The sequence below is a fragment of the Lepus europaeus genome, chromosome 2, assembly GCF_033115175.1.
Source record: "Lepus europaeus isolate LE1 chromosome 2, mLepTim1.pri, whole genome shotgun sequence".
NCBI classification, from domain to species: Eukaryota; Metazoa; Chordata; class Mammalia; order Lagomorpha; family Leporidae; genus Lepus; species Lepus europaeus.
This window is the reverse complement of record NC_084828.1, coordinates 152,562,097-152,580,707: the sequence shown is the minus strand read 5'-3', so window position 1 is coordinate 152,580,707 and position 18,611 is coordinate 152,562,097. Positions and strand designations below refer to the sequence as shown.

At 47.4% G+C, this 18,611-nt stretch overlaps 1 protein-coding gene across 1 annotated transcript in view; it reads right to left on the bottom strand.

Moving 5' to 3' along the window:
* The window catches only part of PLCL2 (phospholipase C like 2), a 191,552-nt gene that overhangs the window by 42,985 nt on the left and 129,956 nt on the right, over positions 1-18,611 (bottom strand). The window contains exon 4 of the mRNA XM_062215130.1: positions 1,370-1,445. Within this exon, the coding sequence (XP_062071114.1) occupies positions 1,370-1,445 (76 nt within the window). The remainder of the gene's footprint in view (positions 1-1,369; positions 1,446-18,611) is intronic.

Here is an 18,611-nt window from a genome sequence, read left to right as displayed (position 1 = left end):
TATTTTGGTATGCAAAAGCTACCAAGTACCTTATGCATACAGAAGTTCAATTCATGCTTAACGAATGAATGAAAATTGGTTTAATTAAAATATGTTACATATTATTGGCAATGTATTATTATTTATGGTGGGCCAAGTGGCAGATGATCTCACATGCCAAGTTAAAAGCTTAGATTTGGGGTGTGCAGCACCAGAAGGTACTGTGTGATTTTGTATAGGATGGTGACATGATAAAAATGACACGTTACGTGTGTTTGAAGCAATCTGCTTTAGTTGTGGGCTGACGGGAGATCAGCCTGGGGATGACCAGGAGTGGAAAGACCTCTCTGCTAACAATATTTTGCTGACAAGATGAATAAAGCAGCTTGGAGATGTTGGAGTTTATTGATGAGTCATGAACGTGACTGGTCCGTCAGAAAAGAAAACTGTCACACACTTCTTTGTCTTCAGTCTGCTTTAAGTGAGTTCATTTCTGAGACGAGAGATGATTTTCTTTTCAGGCTAGGTGATAGTCTCTTGATTTAAAAAACAGCAATCCAAAACCTTAGAAAGCAACTGAAGATATTCTTATTTATGACTGACAAATACTCTCTCTGTGACAGTCTTCCAAACGGACACAGCGAAATTAGAAAACTGAAAGAACTCCATTTTTATTACAACGTAGGACACTTGATTGTTTTGTTTTACCACAGCTAAAATTCAACAAATGTTAATTAAGAAGATGCTGTCAACGGAAGTTGAATTTCATAATCTAGTATAACATTTGGATGTCAGTGAACTTATCAGCACTTGAACATGCCCATGTATTAAAAAGTGCAGACAGTCCGCGTCCACCTTCCTGGTTGTCCTTCTCCGCGCGAGCCTCACTGAGCCTACGTGCACTCTCAAGGCTCAGGGGCCAGCAGGTGGGTGTGAGCAGCCTGTGCTGCTCTACCACAGGAGAACAGATTAGGGCAGAAACCCTGAGAATTCTTAACAGCTCTTAATTCCTGCCCCCCACCCTACCAGAGGTGGGGAACCTCTCTTCTCCCAAGGGCCATTTGGATATCTACAAGTCATCCACGGGCCCTTAGAAATTATCAACTTAAAATGAGCCTGCTACCGATTTGCTAAATTCCGAGTGCTGCCTGCGGTGCCTTGGCAGGGCCAGGCGGAATGACTCTGGCCACTCCCCTCCCTTGCACCACGGAGTCTGATAGCTCCCCGCTCCCCTTCCAGGTGAATCTGTTACCCAGCTTTGAGAAGCAGTGAGTTCATGTTTCCTGACGCCACGGAAAAATGGCTTTCATGCCCGATTTTGTTGATTGAGGATAAGAAGGAAGCGGTCATGTTGAGACAACTGTCTGGTTAAGAGAGGAGCCTCACTCACCTGCCTTCTGACAGTGCACGATCTTCTCATAGACAGCATCTGCGTTCTCCAGCACGGCCTTGAGGGACTGGATCATCTGCAAGGGACAGCGCTCGTGAGATTCCCGACAACAGGGCGGCTGCGCACAAGGCCCCTCTCCCAAAAGCAGGCTGATGTGAGGACGCAAAATTTTTTTTTTTTTAATCTGACTTCCCATTAGTTAAGTTCAAGTATGTCTGTGGTTTTTTTTGTTTTGTTTTGTTTTTGTTTTTGACAGGCAGAGTGGATAGTGAGAGAGAGAGACAGAGAGAAAGGTCTTCCTTTTCCGTTGGTTCACCCCCCAGTGGCCGGCGCGCTGATCCGAAGCCAGGAGCCAGGTGCTTCTCCTGGTCTCCCATGAGGGTGCAGGGCCCAAGCACTTGGGCCATCCTCCACTGCACTCCCTGGCCACAGCAGAGAGCTGGCCTGGAAGAGGGGCATCTGGACTAGAACCCGGTGTGCTGGCGCCGCAAGGCGGAGGATTAGCCTGTTAAGCCACAGCACCGGCTCAAGTATGTCTGTTACAAATGTAAAATGCGTTTCTCACACGGCAGTTTAAACAAGACTGTGCAGTATGCTCTCAGGCACCTAGACTAGCAACGCTGAACCTGAACCCTGCGCCAGGACTGAGTTTGTCTCAGTGCGAGGAGCTACAGATAAATGTGTGCAGCACATCTGACTTGAGCTTTAAATCACATTTTTGGTCATCTATTTTAACAAAATCTTAAACTTCTCTTGTGGAAAGGCCTTACATACTTCACCCATTTCAGTCAAAATGTCTTCATCTGAAAATTTAAGACAGATAAGGAGAATCAATAAACAGCATTTATTTGATGCCATTCATCACAAATCATAAACATTACTATCAATGGTTTTAAAAATATTCAACTTAAAGTTCTTGCTCCAGACTGCATGCGCTTATTTTAAAAGCTCAAGGCTGGGGCCGGCGCCGTGGCGAACTAGGTTAATCCTCCGCCTAAGGTGCCAGCATCCCATATGGGCGCCAGTTCTAGTCCCAGTTGCTCCTCTTCCAGTCCAGCTCTCTGCTATGGCCTGGGAAAGCAGTGGAGGATGGCCCAGGTGCTTGGCCCCTGCACCCGCGTGAGAGAGCAGGAGGCTCCTGGCTTCGGATCGGTGCAGCTCCGGCTGTTGCGGCTGTTTGGGGGGTGAACCAACGGAAGGAAGACCTTTCTCTCTGTCTCTTTCTCTCACTGTCTGTAACTCTGCCTGTCAAATAAATAAATAAAATCTTTAAAAAAAAAAAAAGCTCAAGGCTGAATAAAAGAAAGGACCAGAGCACAGATGATCAATTATTTCAATTACCAAACTGCTAGGGAAACATCTGTCTCAAATAATCGTGTTGGTTATAAAATCACTATGGAACCGGAATAGCTAGTTTCAAGTCTCATACTTAAATGGGTACAATACTTGTCTGGGTGTCTAATTTTTTATACTTAAATGTTCAAATATTTTGCATTATAATATTACTCACCAATTTGATATGGCCTTTCTATTTTTAAATAATAGGCACCCATTCATTCCTTTAACTCTGTCTTATTTTTCTTCATGATATTTGTCACTAACCGTCAGAGCAATTGCCTATACTAACTAAATATGCTTAGCATAGGCTGTTTGTATAACTCAAAGAACATCATATTTTGATTAGCTGTACTTACTCAAAGTATAGCCAATATGACTCTTCAAAAAGTGCACTGGATTCTCAACGTTAATCACACAGCATTTATCAACTTTTACTGTTCTACAAAAATTATAATACACATAAAAACGTGAAAGGCCAACGTAGGCATTAGTTTACAAACTCTTCTTTATTCGGGGAGGGTCTATTACAGGCGGGCCTGTGCAGAAACTGGGGCTACATGGCCTACAGGATGAAGCTTACACTTTGAAATTCAGTATTTTCATATTCATTCTCCAAGATCTGAGTCATCCCTATAAATTAAAATATGCTATTTTACAGCCTGACATATTGAACAGGCAGTGATAAAAAATGAATAGTTAAGAACTCGATTATACTGATATAAAATCATTTGTACCATGACATGATTTGCATACTGAAAAGGTCCAAACTGTCAGCAGTAACCTTTTCCAGCTTTGATGTCAAGCCAATGAGAGATCTGAAAAGCAAGGACTTCTAGCAAGCATGGAGGTTGACCATCAAAGGAAAAAGGAAAAAAAATGCAAGCAAAGAAATAAACCCAGTCAGGGAGCAAACGAGCAGGAACAGAAGGAAGGAAGGGAATAAAAGGGGAACAGAGAGCACAGGGCCACGCAGACAGCACGCAGGGGAAAGGTGGTCCAGACCCAGCACCACTCGATGGGCGAGGAAGGGGGTGTGCTAAGGCAGGACGAGCACACAGGCATACGGCTTCAGTGCTGGTGCCGCCACTCATCAGCTTTGTCATCTAGGGCAGGGCATTTAACCTTCCAGAACCAAAATTTCCTACGTATACAATGAGCTTGTTAAAGACACTACACCACTTGGTGCTGGCGCTGTGGTGTAGTAGGTTAAACCTCCACCTGCAGCGCCGGCATCCCATATGAGTGCTGGTTTGAGTCCCGGCTGCTCCACTTCCGATACAGCTCCCTGCTAATGGTCTTGGAGGGCAGTAGAAGACGGCCCAAGTGATTGGGCCGCTGCACCCACGTGGGAGACCCGGAAGAAGCTCCAGGCTCCTGGCTTCAGGTCGGCCCAGCTCCTGCCATTACGGCCATTTGGGGAGTGAACCAGCAGATGGAAGACCTTTCTCTCTCTCTGTCTCTCTCTCTGCCTCTGCCTCTGTAACTCTGTATGTGTGGGCCCATACTAAGTGTTGAGGGTGGTAAGGAAGAAAAGACAGATGAACAAACAATAATCACAATAAAACGTGGCCCTGCCCTTGGAGCCTGTGTGTGATGGAACTCAGCGCTAAGCCGCAGCCCTTGGGTGAGCTCTTGTAACGGTGAGGCACCTGCGGTGTCATGGCACCCACGGTGATGCCCACAGAAGTATCTGTTTGTGGCTTAGATTTCAATGCGGAAGTTCCTCTCCTGATAATGGGAGTGAAGTCCCCCCCCCCCCCCTTAACTCATGAGCAGTGAATAAAGTGTGGAGGTGGTTGATACACCCGGGCAGAGAACACACACACAGTGAGTTATCCTGAGACTTGGAAGTAAACAGCAGCAGGCATTAGCAGACTGCAGGCGAGGGGAGCTCCACGGGGACCAGCCAAGGGGAAGGTAGGCACACGGTAAACAATCCGCTCAGGAAGGCAGACATGACTCACTTTGTCACATCTGTTATTAAATGTTTGCAGCGCTTCCCCTGGAAGCGAGAAGTGCCAGTTTATATCTTTGTGTAGTTTTGAGGTACATATTTATAATTAATGTATGTAAACAGTTTCGAGTTCTTGTGCAAAGTATGAGTTGGTTCATCTTCCACTCTGCGGCCTTGCCTAAGCGCTCCTTGAGTGTCACGGCCCCTCTGGGCACTCGGAAGGGAGTTCTATGGGGGGTAGGGTCTCCTAGGAGGAGCACTAAGGGTCAGGGGTCTCGGCGGGCAGCTCCTGGGGATCAGCCTCCCTGCCACCCACCCAGCCCACCCGTGTCTTCCCTTCCCCTTCGTCGGCTGAAGCACAGGGCACTGAAGATCCAGCAGGGGCAGCCCTGGGCCCCCGCCGATCTAGTTAGGGACCTGTCTCTGTCCGGGTCTGCTACTTTGTAACAGCCTGTGATTATGCATAGTACAAGTGTTGGTTAAATGAATCAAGATGAAAGTGATTGAACCACTAATCTGCATGAGGCATGCACCCAGCGCTTTCTCTTTCACTTGACTACTTCACTACCATGCGAGGTGGGCATTTGACAGCTGATGTTAGTCTTACAGATGTGAACTGAAGACCACTTTCCCAAGGCTGTCAGTAAACAGGCAAAAGGGCTTATAATTAATAAATAATGGAACTGGCGTTCCATGGGACCTCCAGGTTGCTGCCTTTCCTATAATACCACGATGGGTCTTGACACATGAGAAGCAGTTGCCCAAGTTGAGAGGAAAGTGACACAGAATGTTCGAGAAGGAGCACAGGGAATTCTGCAGCTCCTGAAAGGATGGCACGGTCGTCTCAATCGCTGACACGGACCCAGAGCTACGTCTTCCAAATAAAATTTCCATGCAGCACTTTGAGAAAATTTTTTTAAAAAATGACAATAAACAATTTATTATACAGAAAACTCACTCATATTTAATGTGAAACGACTAGAATAAACATTTTACGTTAGACAAAAGCAGATGTGTGGGGAATAATATCGAGATGAGACAAGGAAAAACAGCTTTAAGTTACCTTGTTTTCTCTGTGGAGATGGGGACTTTAGAAAGTTAGGTGAATAGATGGAACTGAAGTGTATTTATTTTGAACCAAAAACCTGTGACATCCATGCAAAGTTTTTTTTTTTCATAGTATGTACAGTCCATGAAAATTTGAACAACCTTTTGAACAACCTTTGCAAATAAACCTATCTTTTAATTTCATTTTTTCCACAACCTTTTTGAAGCCCATATGAGGTTCTAACACAGGACTCAAGAAGATGAAAAACACAAAGTTTAGCACACTAAAATCTATATTTTAGTACACTGAACACAAACCAGAAATGCCCTTCACAAGAGTGCTGTTTTGAAAATAACTCCGCATAGTAGTGTGGGAGAAACTCCTCTGCAGATTGGCTATGAAGAAGACGATTACTGTATTCTTGTTTTATTTCACTAGGTTTCTGTAGACTGCTCCTTTATTTTTTGTTTTACAATCTGCCCATCAGGTAGGAAAAATCTGTTTTCAGAATATGCAAGTCTATTTTTCCAAAAGATTTATTTATTTATCTATTTGAAAGGCAGAGCTACAGAGAGGCAGAGAGAGAGAGAGAGAGAGAGAGAAGAGTCCTCCATCCGCTGGTTCACTCCCCAGATGACCACAATGCCTGGAGCTGTGCCGATCTGAAGCCAGGAACCAGGAGCCTCCGGGTCCTCCACGCAGGTGCAGGGGCACAAGGACTGCTTTCCCAGGCCATAGCAGAGAGCAGGATTGGAAGTGGAGCAGCGGGACTTGAACCGGCGCCCACATGGGATGCTGGCACTGCAGGTGATAGCCCTGGAGTCCACTGTTCTTAACATAAGGATGTCATGTTTGATGCTGGACAACTTACTAAATCTCCTTTCATCTCAGGAACACAGAGTTTGTTAATTACGAAAGTACTTTGCCAGTGATTTTAAGTCCTTGGGTGAATGAGGATTAAGTAATAACGTCTTCTAAGGTGTTGATTTGTCCCTTATTCTTGTTTTGAAACCTCAGTTTCAGAGGGAAAATCCCCACCTCCTAACTCCCTCCTTGGCCTGTCCCTGTCCCCAGCTCACAGGTGCAGCGGTGCATCTGCTGTGCTGTTTCTCACCAAGTCACAGCAGCAGAACGGCCCTGCAGCCCTCATGAAGGAGAACAGGGTGACACAGAGTCCTAACAGGTAAGCACCTTCCCAAACACACTCAAAGGCTAGCACTCTCAGATATGCCAGTGCACTTGGGCAGATGATGGAGCACAGCCAGCCCTCCCCAAGAACACCCCAAACTTGGAGATCCACAGCGGCCTCCGTGGATGGCCGGGTGGCAGGTGCGGCTTCAGGCACCACCAGCAGGCTCAGGAAAGACCCTGGGAGGACTGAGCCACAGCAGGACTTGTCTCAGGACTCCAAGGATGAACATCAAGCCAGTGATGTACATCAGGGACGAGGCCTTCAGAAAACAGGACAGGATTCAACCCTAACTCAGATTTTCCCTCTGATCAGAAGGCTCTGAATGGCAGCGTGTGCTCTGCGTCCCCTCCAGAACTCCGGTGCTGCCAATGTGCTGGTAGCCAGAGGGCTCTTCGCTCGTGAATCAAAGAGGCCCTGGACATAGCATGCAGCTACTGGGCTCTTCCACCTTCCACTGTGGGAGCACGCACCAAGAAGAACCCGGCCAGAGGCTGACAGCTTGATCTGGGGCGGTGAGAAAATCAACTTCCGTTTTTATAAATGAGTGGGCTGCGGTGCCTTCAGCTCACCGCGGGTTGCACCGCCCACAGGGTGAGCCAGCCCCTGACCCCCAGAATGGGACAGAAAGGGCCAGCGCCCTTCTGCAGGAATCCACAAGCCCCAGTGCCTTTTTTTCCTGCATCCTTGAGCTAACACTATGGCTTTTCTTTTTAACACTTTACAGTAATTATTACTGAGTGGGTGAAGAATTTTCGAGTCAAATGTGGGAACACTGCGATCTAGGACTCGCAAACTGAAATCCAGAGGTAACATTTTCTTTTACTAAAATAAAGCCTTGCAAGAACAGCAAATGTCACACATTTGAACTAATGGGCGAGGAATCATTTATAAAGTCACGGCTTTTTGTTTAAAAGCCGCATATTTGAACTGAGGTCTAAAAGGCTGCAGGCTCTCTGCAGTTTAACCCAGGGCTTCTTTGCACAGGTGCAGGAGGGGCGTGGCGGCACCCAGCTGCGGGGGAGGGCTGGGAGCTGCTTAGCCTTGTTCTTTCCAGCAAGGTCACTGTGCAGGCACCTGCTCAACAACCTCTCCAAAGCACCTTGTCCAGGGTTTCTCATGAGATTTCACTTTCACATTTTTCACTATGCAAATTATAGGGGGGGGGATCTAGAGAAAAGAAAATGGAGATTTGCCGATAAAAGGCACTTTTCACAGAGGAGCAGTTTGGTTGAGACCACACCAGGACCCCACTGCACGCATGTGAGGGAGGGGCGGAATCTGCAACAATGTAAAGTAAGTTCTCTGGGCTTAGAACTCACAGCAGAAGAAGGGGGGGGGGGGAGAGAGGGGGGGGACATGGGCAGCGAAGGAGCCAGGGGGCAGACTGGGTAAGACATGGATCTACTCGATGGAGTCTGAATGTCCTCACAAACCCTGGACCATCTGGACCAGAGAGAGTGTGCTGGGATCGAAGCTGACTGCTGAGCCAAGGAGCGGTGTCAAGGAAGGGAGAGGAGCAGAGCACAGGGCCACTGCGACGGGAGAGGCAGCCGAGGGCCGGCAGAGGACAAGATGAAGGGCTGCAGGCTGGGACGACTCCGCAGGGCGCACAGAAGGGAGACCCAGAGACCACAGGGAGGGTAAGCGGGCTGGGATAGCAGGAGCTGTAACAACCCGCCAGCTAGAAGTGCTTTGCAGTTCACAAATAAAAAGGCCAACTCCTTCCAGCTGCAGGGAGCCCTTCCGTGTGGACTCCCGCCCCAGATGAGCTGAGTTGGTGGACACAGCAGAAGTCTTGTGAGAATTTCCAGCAGCAACCAGGAATCGTGTAAAGCTTGGTCTGGGCATTGGAAAGTTGGTGATTTTGTGCACGGAAGTGGAAGCTGAGATGGAAAAATTGTCCACAGTGCCAATGGAGGAATTTTAAAGAAAAATGAGTAGCACAGTGATGCTCCAGGATTCTTTCTTTTTTTTTTTTTAAATTTATTTATTTATTTACTTGAAAGTCAGAGTTACACAGAGAGAGAAGGAGAGGCAGAGAGAGAGAGAGAGAAAGAGAGAGAGAAAGGTCTTCCATCCACTGGTTCACTCCCCAACTGGCCACAATGGTCAGAGCTGTGCCGGTTCAAAACCAGGAGCCAGGAGCTTCCTCCGGGTCTCCCATGTGGGTGCAGGGACCCAAGGACTTGGGCCATCTTCCACTGCTTTCCCAGGCCACAGCAGAAAGCTGGATTGGAAGTGGAGCAGCTGGGTCTCAACCTGATGCCCATATGGGATGCCAGCACTGCAGGCCAGGGTGTTAACCCACTGCGCCACAGCGCTGGCCCCTGCTCCGGAATTCTTACACAGAGAGGACCCAGAGGTCAGGGAGGACACAGGAGTGGGCAGACAGAAGGAATGGAACAAGGGTCTCAAGCGCTTACCAATGCACGAGCTGGTGAGGAGAGTTTCTGGAAGGAAGCTGAGTGCAGAGCATGGGGAGCTCTGGGTTTGGTCGTCGGGTAATTTCACAGGATGAACAACAGTACTGACAGCTCTGCTAGAATGCAACGCACGCATTCCCAAGAAGCACTGCACTGTGCAACGTTGTCTAATAACAACCACAGGGCTGACAGCGAAAAGGGGCGAGGGGCACTCACAAATTCACTGAGACACGTAAAACCACAGTTTTGCATTTGTTGAAAGGTTAAACAGGGCAAAAATACTGCAATAAACATGGCAGTTCACCCCCAACAAAGACCAGAAGGTCGCTTGTGGAAGTGGGTGCGTTACCGTGAAGAGGTGGCAGGAGGGTTCCCTGCAGTCTAACGAAAGCTGTGGCACAAGGTGTGGACAGTGTGGCTCACAGCGCACCGGCCCACGGATGTAGCCGGCAGACATGAGAGTGGAGGAGGATGTTTAGCTAGTTCACCCAGATGCAGTTTTCTGCATTTCCTCAGTGTTGTTTCCGGACAAAGTTGTGCACAAGCAAATGCAAAATTTGAAATTTGCGTGATGCTCAGATATCACAGTAGCAGCTGCATTCCAACAAATCTGTGTTTCAGAAACAAGCGTTACAACAGAACTGACCACAGGACAGAGAGCACGGTCAGCACTGTGGCGGAGTGGGCGAAGTCACCGTCTGGCACGCCGGAATCCCACTGGTTGCTGGTTCACACCCCTGCTGCTCTGCTTCCAATCCAGCTCCCTGTTGACAGCCTGGGAAAAGCAGCGGAGGACGGCCCAAGTGCTTGCCCCTGCCACCCACATGGGAAACCTGGAGGAGGCTCCGGGCTTGGCGTTGGCCTGGCCCAGCTCTGGCCATTGTGGCCATCTGGGGAATGAACCAGCAAATGAAGGATTTCTCTCTCTCTCTCTCTTTCTCTCTCACTTTCTCTCTCTCTCACCTTCTCTCTCATTTCAAATGAATAAATAAATCTTAAAATAAAAGAAGGAAGAGTATTTCAAAAATTTTCTGAATTTTTTGTTTTACAAAATTCGATGTAGTTTTATTAAGAAGTAATAGTTAAACTCTGAGTTTCTATTGCATTCAACCAAAAAATGGCCTTGGCATCATACAAGCCTGTCTGGACATTGTATTCAACTATTCTAACAATCATTTCTTTCTGGAGAGTAAATGCCAAATGCTATGTAAATCCGATGCACATTATGAGTTGAGTGACCTTGGGTCCACACTTGAGAAACCAAGAATTCTCTAACTTGTCAACACATCTAACTTCCTGTAAAGTGTACTGCAGAGCCAGGGAGGCACACAAGGGATCCATGTGGCTCTCCTGTTACTGCTTTTCCTCTGAACACTGGTACATCCAGAACCACCTACGCACTAAATTTCAGATACAACCCTGCAAGCAACATCCCATCTCACCCCTGGGTATCTTGTTGAGTTTTCCCATTAGCAGAGAAGCCTCCTAGACCAGTCAACGCCTCTATCGCTTCTCCCCCCAAATGGGTACACGATCACACTCACACACACAGGGGAGGGTCACTGAACAGAAACTCACCACAAGAATATAAGATAAAGTCACATGCTTGTGCTACCCAGTGGAATGCAAGTATCACCTGCACTCACCCAGATAACCATTTGGATTCAGCATAGAAGTCCTGATAGATAATATCATGTGATTAGGCCGGTGCCGCGGCTCACTAGGCTAATCCTCTGCCTGTGGCGCCAGTACTCTGGGTTCTAGTCCCAGTTGGGGCGCCTGTTCTGTCCTCTTCCAGTCCAGCTCTCTGCCGTGGCCCAGTAGGGCAGTGGAGGATGGCCCAAGTGCTTGGGCCCTGCACCCGCATGGGAGACCAGGAGGAAGCACCGGCCGTGGTGGCCATTTGGGGGTGAACCAATGGAAGGAAGACCTTTCTCTCTGTTTTTCTCTCTCTCTCTCTCACTGTCTAACTCTGCCTGTCCAAAAAAAAAAAAAAAAAAAAAAAAAGATAATATCATGTGATTGAAACAGCCCATTTGTTGCTCGAAGTTGCTACTTTCTAGTAGTTGCTTTGGCATCCAGTACACACTGGATGGCCGGACTGGCATTTGTGCAGGATCTGAGAAGCACTTCTAGCATTAGCTACTAGATGTTGGTAGCAAGGCCCCATTTATCAGGCTAGGAAGAGAGGAGAAAGGAGCAAAGATAAGGGACAATATCAGAAAGAAGAAACTGGACCCCCTCTGCCCTGCAGTGTGCTCCTAGAGTGAAAAAAAAGGGGGGGAAATCATCACAGAGACGGAGCTAAATAAAAACAATGAATGCACCAGAGTGGCTTATCTTACCAACACGTCTATTTATGCAGACAGCTAAATAAAATAGGAAGTCACAACCAAACTCTGGTTTAGAAGGAATTCACTCCCATTTCAAGAACAGCTAGGATTCAGCATTACTAGAAGTCCCTACGTGGTCCCAAACATATTTAAACACACCAGGGGCTGGTGAAGCTCCAGTATGCCAAAGAGCTTGTGTAAAACCGAAAAGGGCTTTGGAAAAACAGGGGTTCCAACTGTTCAGATTATTTACAGATCAAAGCACAAATTTTGGGATAAAGGATATATGGTCACTGAATCTTATATTTCAGAAAATGGAAAGAATTTTGGATTCCATCTTGTACTGTTTTCAGTCTTATATGATTTTCATAAGGAAAATAAAAAAGTATTGAAATTCAAGCAACAAAACAGAATCTAAGCAATTCTAGAAAAGGAACCGTTGCCATTATAAAGCTAGCCAGAAAAGCTACAGACTAATTTTGACTAGCGCATGCAGTAAATGATCATGCTGTGCTTCTCTATACAGACAGCATCTATACAGTCAGTCCTCGGGCACCTAAGTTATGACAATCCTCCTCTCCCTATTTTGTGGTCGTCTTCCTATGACCTGAAGTCTCCTTGGGAAGAGCTGGGTGTGCTCCAGATCTTTCCAGATTACTATGGAAAGCCTTATGCAATACTCCCCAATTACACAGTCTGCTTATAGCAATGATGAGTTGCTTGGCACCATGGTAACCTCAGGGATGCGCACAGATAAACCTCACCTTCCCTAGGCCACGGGTCGTGTCGGTCTCTTCACACTTGGCTGCTCTTTCATAAAGCTGCAACGATGATGCACTTTGTGCTCCAGTGTCCTCCACGGTCAGACAGGAGGAAGAGATGTGGTGAGGTGAAGGACTCAGCTACCAGGAACTTTCGACTGGGACTGCGGGCAGCCAGGAGCAGGCCAGTGAAGACCCAGTCTCCAGCCAGCTACGGCCGCCTCCAGGGCAGGCCTGGTAGGAGGGAAAGAAGCCCAGTGCCCCGCCACGGCTGCCCTCGTTTAAGAAACATTACTGCTCGTGAGTTCAGAGGCTGTGTCTCGTACGGAGGGCAGCTTCCCCAAAGAACAATGAGAATGGTTCAGAAGCTGGCCCACCTCCTTCCTGCAGGCGTAGAGGGGCACCGAGCTGACGGAACCCGATTATTCCATGAGCAAGCTGCTTTCGGAGAGCGCACCGGGAACTTCTGGATGCTCTGTTAACTCCTTCAAGTCACCAAGGACCGTTTAGAGCTCCGACAGGCTCATTTAAAACTATTACTAAATTAATTAAATTTCAGAAGATACAATTTGAATTAAGCACAGTACCACTGTTACGACTGCCTATTTATATCAAGGCTCTCACCAAGGGGATCTCGGTGATTTAGACATCCCTAATTAACACAAGGTAATTCAATCATAGTCTTCCTGTGAAGTAGCGATAGTTCCTCTCAGGTCGGTGTTAACTAAGTACAGATGTTAGTTACAAGAGAAAAGCAACCGGAGGCCTCTCTGTAATGAGAAGCAGGCCGCCTCCTCCACACAGTGGTGTCCACAGCCAGGACGACGAGAAGGCATCCAAGCGCCCACTCGAGTGCCCGCTGCGCCCACCGACCCAGCCACTCTTCCTGGTGCTGGCCACTTCACTCACGTGTGCCACTATCTTCCCCCTTCAGAGTGGACGAGGTAGCGTGAAAGCCCACTTCCTGCACCTCACTCTGGACTTTGACCCCACCTTCACGCACGGGGTCACCCCACCTGCTGCACAGCAAAGCACACACTGACAAATGGCAGCTGCTCTGGAGCGCAGAGCGTTGCTAACACATCCACACCCATGGGCATCGAAGCTTCCAGAGCTGCCGGCTTCCAGCCTTGGAGAACTGGCACAGTGGTAATGACTGCCATTTATTGAGGACTTGTTATGTGCTAGGGTATGTACAGGTAGTCCCACCATCCTTCAAGGTGGTGATCCTATCCCCACTTTACAGATAAAGAAATGGACTTGACCATGGCCACAGAGGCAAGCACTGAGCAGGGACTCTCTCATTGTCAGGGCTCATATGCTTTGCTAGCACCCTGCTCTCACTCCTCTCAACCCCCCCCCCCAAAAAAAAACCAACACTGAAAAACCCCATTCATCTACTTCCTATAGGGAGGGTCCTCTCCTGCATCCAATAATTTCTATCAGTTTGTCTCTTTGTATAAAAACAATCTCGTGCATGCATTCTAATCCCATGCAGACTTGAGGTGTCCATGAATTCACCCCTGTATTTATTATTTTTGCTTTAGATTTATTTTATTTATTTGAAAGGCAATGAGAGAGAGAAAGAGAGAGAGAGAGAGAGAGAAGAACAGAGACAGAGAGAGAGATCTCTCATCTGTTGGTTCACTCCCTAAATGACTGCAATGGCCATGGCTGGCCCAGGCCAAAGCCAGGAGCCAAGAGCTTCATCTGGGTCTCCCATACAGATTCAGGGGCCCAAGCATTTGGGCCATCGTCTGCTGCTTTCCTAGGCACACTAGCAGGGAGCTGAATCAGAAGTGCAGCAGCCAGGACTCAAACTGGCTCCCATATAGGATGCTGGCGCTGCAGCCACCATGGCTTAACCTGCATGATTTTTAACGTGCATGCTCCACTGACTCTCCATACCTCTTTCCTACGCACCAGTCATATTGTGTCACTTGGTTTTGCCCTGTCACACCCCTTCATCCTAACTCCATGAATTCCCAAAGCCCTTTCTGAATAGGGAGATGGGGTTGGGTTTTGTTGGTTTTTCTTCCATCTCCTCCTAGACCTATAATAAACTTTCCCTGTCTCAGAAGATGCATGTGGTACTTGTTTTTTTAACAGTAGTGCCCGTGTCACTCCACAATAGGTGGGGACGTCCAGGCTTCCTTCCCTAGCACAGAGTATGGTACGATTCGCTCACCCAGGGCCGGTGGGCTTTAGGGAGCGGGGGTCCCACAGTTGGGGACAGTGGGTGTGTGGCTTTCAAGGACGTCTCTGCTTGGCCTCACAGCAGCTCACACCCACCCAGGCTTCCCCTCCTCTCTGCCCCCAGCCCACCATCTAGAATCATGCACCCCAGAGCCTCTATTCACTCCTGTCAAGTCGATCTATGAACTTCTTTGGGAAAACCATCGGATACTGCACTTGCGTCAGGAATGCTCTCACCTCAAGGTGGCATCCCTGAGTCGTGTGGCTCTCCCACCCTGGCCAGGTAATAGTGAACAGCCGGCACCTCTTCCTATGCCTCCTGCACTTTGCACCCCTTCAGTGTTTTCTTCTCAGGAGATGTCAGTCTTTACAGGGGAGAAGGAATGTCAGTTGGGGGAGCTTTGAGGGGCTGAACAGGAGGCAAATGATGGAAACAGAGATGCTCCTTAGGCAGGCCTCTCCTGACCCTGGCCTTACACATCCTACAAGCATCTGGAGCTGTGCAAACACTCAGGCGTCCTGCTCTTCCCGGACTGGCAAAGGCACCACTCACGGCACTGGACACGACTGCGACTGTCCAGTGCTATCACTGGAGGGACGGCTGCTTTACCCCCAGGGTTTCTGCATATATAGAAATCAGAATCAAGTTCAGGGAAATGCAGGCATGGACGTGGGGCAGAGACATAGGGTGGGAGCGCACCTGCTCTCTGAGCCCAGAGATCAAATCACTTTCATTCATTCGTCAGAAGTGTGTTGTCTGCTCTGTGCCTGGCTTTGCTGACCACACAATTAGATTTACCTAAGTAGTCTAAGAGCCACTTCTAGTCCCAAAGACAGAGTTTGCTATATGGCATCCCATAAGTGACAAAATTATTTAATGCCATCCAATGACATAACGATGATGTAACAATATATGGTCTCTCTCTAGTGTTGACTAGAATGGTCAACATTGATTTCAAAGAAAACACTAGAATTAAAGATTTCTGTAAGATGAGAGCTCCCTATATAAAGTCTCTATATAAAAGTCTGTAACAGTAACCCCTAAAAATTTGACTACTACTAATGTGGTAGAGAAATGAATGTTTTAGACCACTTAACATGTTACTTTTAAGCTAATTAGTAATTAAGCACAGAATTAAACTTAAGTCTGAACACATCATGTCATCCACCCACTGAGTTTACTGGGAGAGATATTTTCTTATGGTTCAAACTTAAAATGCCCTAATTATGTTACAAAAGACTTTAAAACCATTATTAAATGCTATTTTTATTCCTAATAAATTCATCTGGGAGTAAAATCAGCTTTTTGCTGCTAAAGGTGATTATTTTAGTGGGATGAGTGGCATTAATGACTTCACAGTGATCTGGGGGAATGTTAAGTGAAAAGAATAGAAAACAGGAGCTGTTGAAACAGAAGAACAAGTGACAGTTCCTGCAGTCCCTGCTGGCAGAGGGGAGCCCCATCCAGACATGGTTGTGAGAAGTCCGGGGCGGGCCATGGAGAGTCTTCCCACTGAGGTTAAATCGAGAAATAAGGAATCCCCAGGCAATGCTGACACTTCGCTTCTCTTACAGACAAGAGGTCAAAGGGAACTTACTGACGAGACACGGACCTCAGAGTTTACACCCTGTCACACGCTGTCTGTAGGAACACATGGATATGGAGAAAAGTCGCTACGTCGGTATTCCAAAGGCTGTGGAAAAAAACACTCAGGTCATGACTAGGGACAGAGGTACAATAAAAAAAGGTCAGAAATTAGTACACTCTACTGCCCAAGAAAAGATGCGGACGACGGCACAAGTAGGTGCCAACGATTGCATTTACTCAAAAATAATCCTGGGGTAAGTGGCACAGTGGCTTAAGTCAGAGCTTGGGATGCTTACGCCAGGATCCCATAAGGAATGCCTGGTTTAAGGTCCAGTTACTCTGGGCTCCCACTCAGCTTCCTGCTTTTTAATGTCCTCGAGGGCAGTCTCAGAGATGGCCCAACTACGTGAGTGCCTGTTACCCATGTGGTAGATCAGATGGAGTTCTAGGCTCCTGACTCTATTTGACCCAGCCCCGGTGTTTGCAGACTTTGGGGGGTGAACCAGTAGATGGAGGATCTCTCTTCCCCTCTCACTTACTCCCTGCCAAATAAAATGAAAAATAAATAAATACAAACTGTAAATTTCTAAAATACATGACTTCTCGTATAAACTGGTCCTTTCAATTGCTTCACTTTAATGAACTAGAGTCTACACAAATCACTCCATTTTTTTTTTTAAAGAGCTGTCATCTAAAATTGTGACTGCATATCCAAGAAGCACCTGGCCCCAATACAGAGGAACTTGTCACTGCATTCACAAACTGATGTATCACCTGTAACAATTTTACAAAAGTGTCTCAAGTGGGGCCAGCATTGTGGCATACTGGGTAAAGCCACTGCCTGCAATGCTGGCATCCCATATGGGTGCTGGTTCGTGTCCCAGATGCTCCACTTCTGATCCAGTTCCCTGCTAATGGCCTAGGAAAATCAGTGGAAGTTGGACCATGTGGGAGACCCAGAAGAAGCTCCTGGCTCCTGGCCAGCCTACCCAGCCCAGGCCATTGTGGCCATCTGGGGAGTGAGCCAGTGGATGGAAGATCTCTCTCTCCCCCTCCATCTCTCCTTCTCTCCCTGTAACTCTGACTTCCAAACAAATAAATAAAAATATATTTTTTAAAGTGTCTCATGTAATTTCAACCTTTCCAACTCAACTCCACTGGCCTTGAACACTTCCAAATTCGGGAACGGAGAATAACATGTGCTGCTCTAAATGACGTGAGAACGGCTGGCAACAGATTAGGCTAATCCTTGATGGATGGATCTTGCATTTATATCTCAGTGAACAATACTGAGAACAAGATGCTAAACAATAGAATCATATTCTCATTGCTTTCTAAGCTCTAACCTGAATACGGACAACAATAGGGCGCAATGCAATATGAAGCAAATCATCCTTTTATCTTTGACAAAAGAACACTTCTGAAAAGAAATTTACATGTATGACTCTCACTGGTTAACTGGAGGCCACATTTCAAATGCAGTACTCTCAACACAATCACTGAGGCAGATTCTGTCTATCTCAGTGGCTGGACAACAGCCTGAATCTCACAAAGCCCAGGAAACTCCAGGCTCAGGTGGCCACGGCCGCCAGCCCCCTTCCCAGGTGGAGTGAGGGACAACCAGAGGCTTCCCTCTCCCGATGGTTAGGAGCCGCCACCATTAGGACAGTGAGGATGCCTTTCCCGGGGCCTCCGGTGGGGTGTGGCCCAGAGTGTGTGGTGTTTGGAAGTGAACTCCACACCGCGGAGGTTCCCAGTTTCTATCATGGGTCTCTGCAAGCTCACAGTGACAAAAAAGAACACATCAATATCTCTTTCAAAGTAGCCGGTGCACAGCCCAGCTGCCTCTGTGCTCACAGCATAGGCTGTGGATCAGAGAGCGACGGCTCTCCTCTGGGTTCTAGAAATCAGGGAGTCAGGGGTGGAGGAAGAGGGTTCCCAGACATGAGGGGAGAAGCGAGCTGCATGCATCGGTGGGCTAGGAGCTGCATGTTCGAGGTCAGCTGGTCTGCATTCATGTCCATCTGAAAGGATATCAGACTCACAAACTGCACAACAACATACAAATTTCCATGCACGGAAAGTCGGTTAGGCGCTTTGCTTCTCCCATGACTGTTCTTCACGGAGGGCAAGCACAGTCCACAGAACTGGATGTGGAGAAGGTACCGTGCTGCAGATGCGAAAGTGCAAGCTTCTAAGGTGTCGCACAGGATGCTGTACAAACCTTCTCAAAAAAAGGGCTGCACAAGGGTACTTTAGAAAGTTTGTGGGAAGTGGGACTAAAACGTAAGTTTATTTTGCTGCAAAAAATTTTGAAACCCAAGTACAGTTTCTCCATAAACTTTTTAAGACCGCTTGCATATTACTAGTAGTGTTTGATGCACGTCTCAACAGCACATCATAAATTTC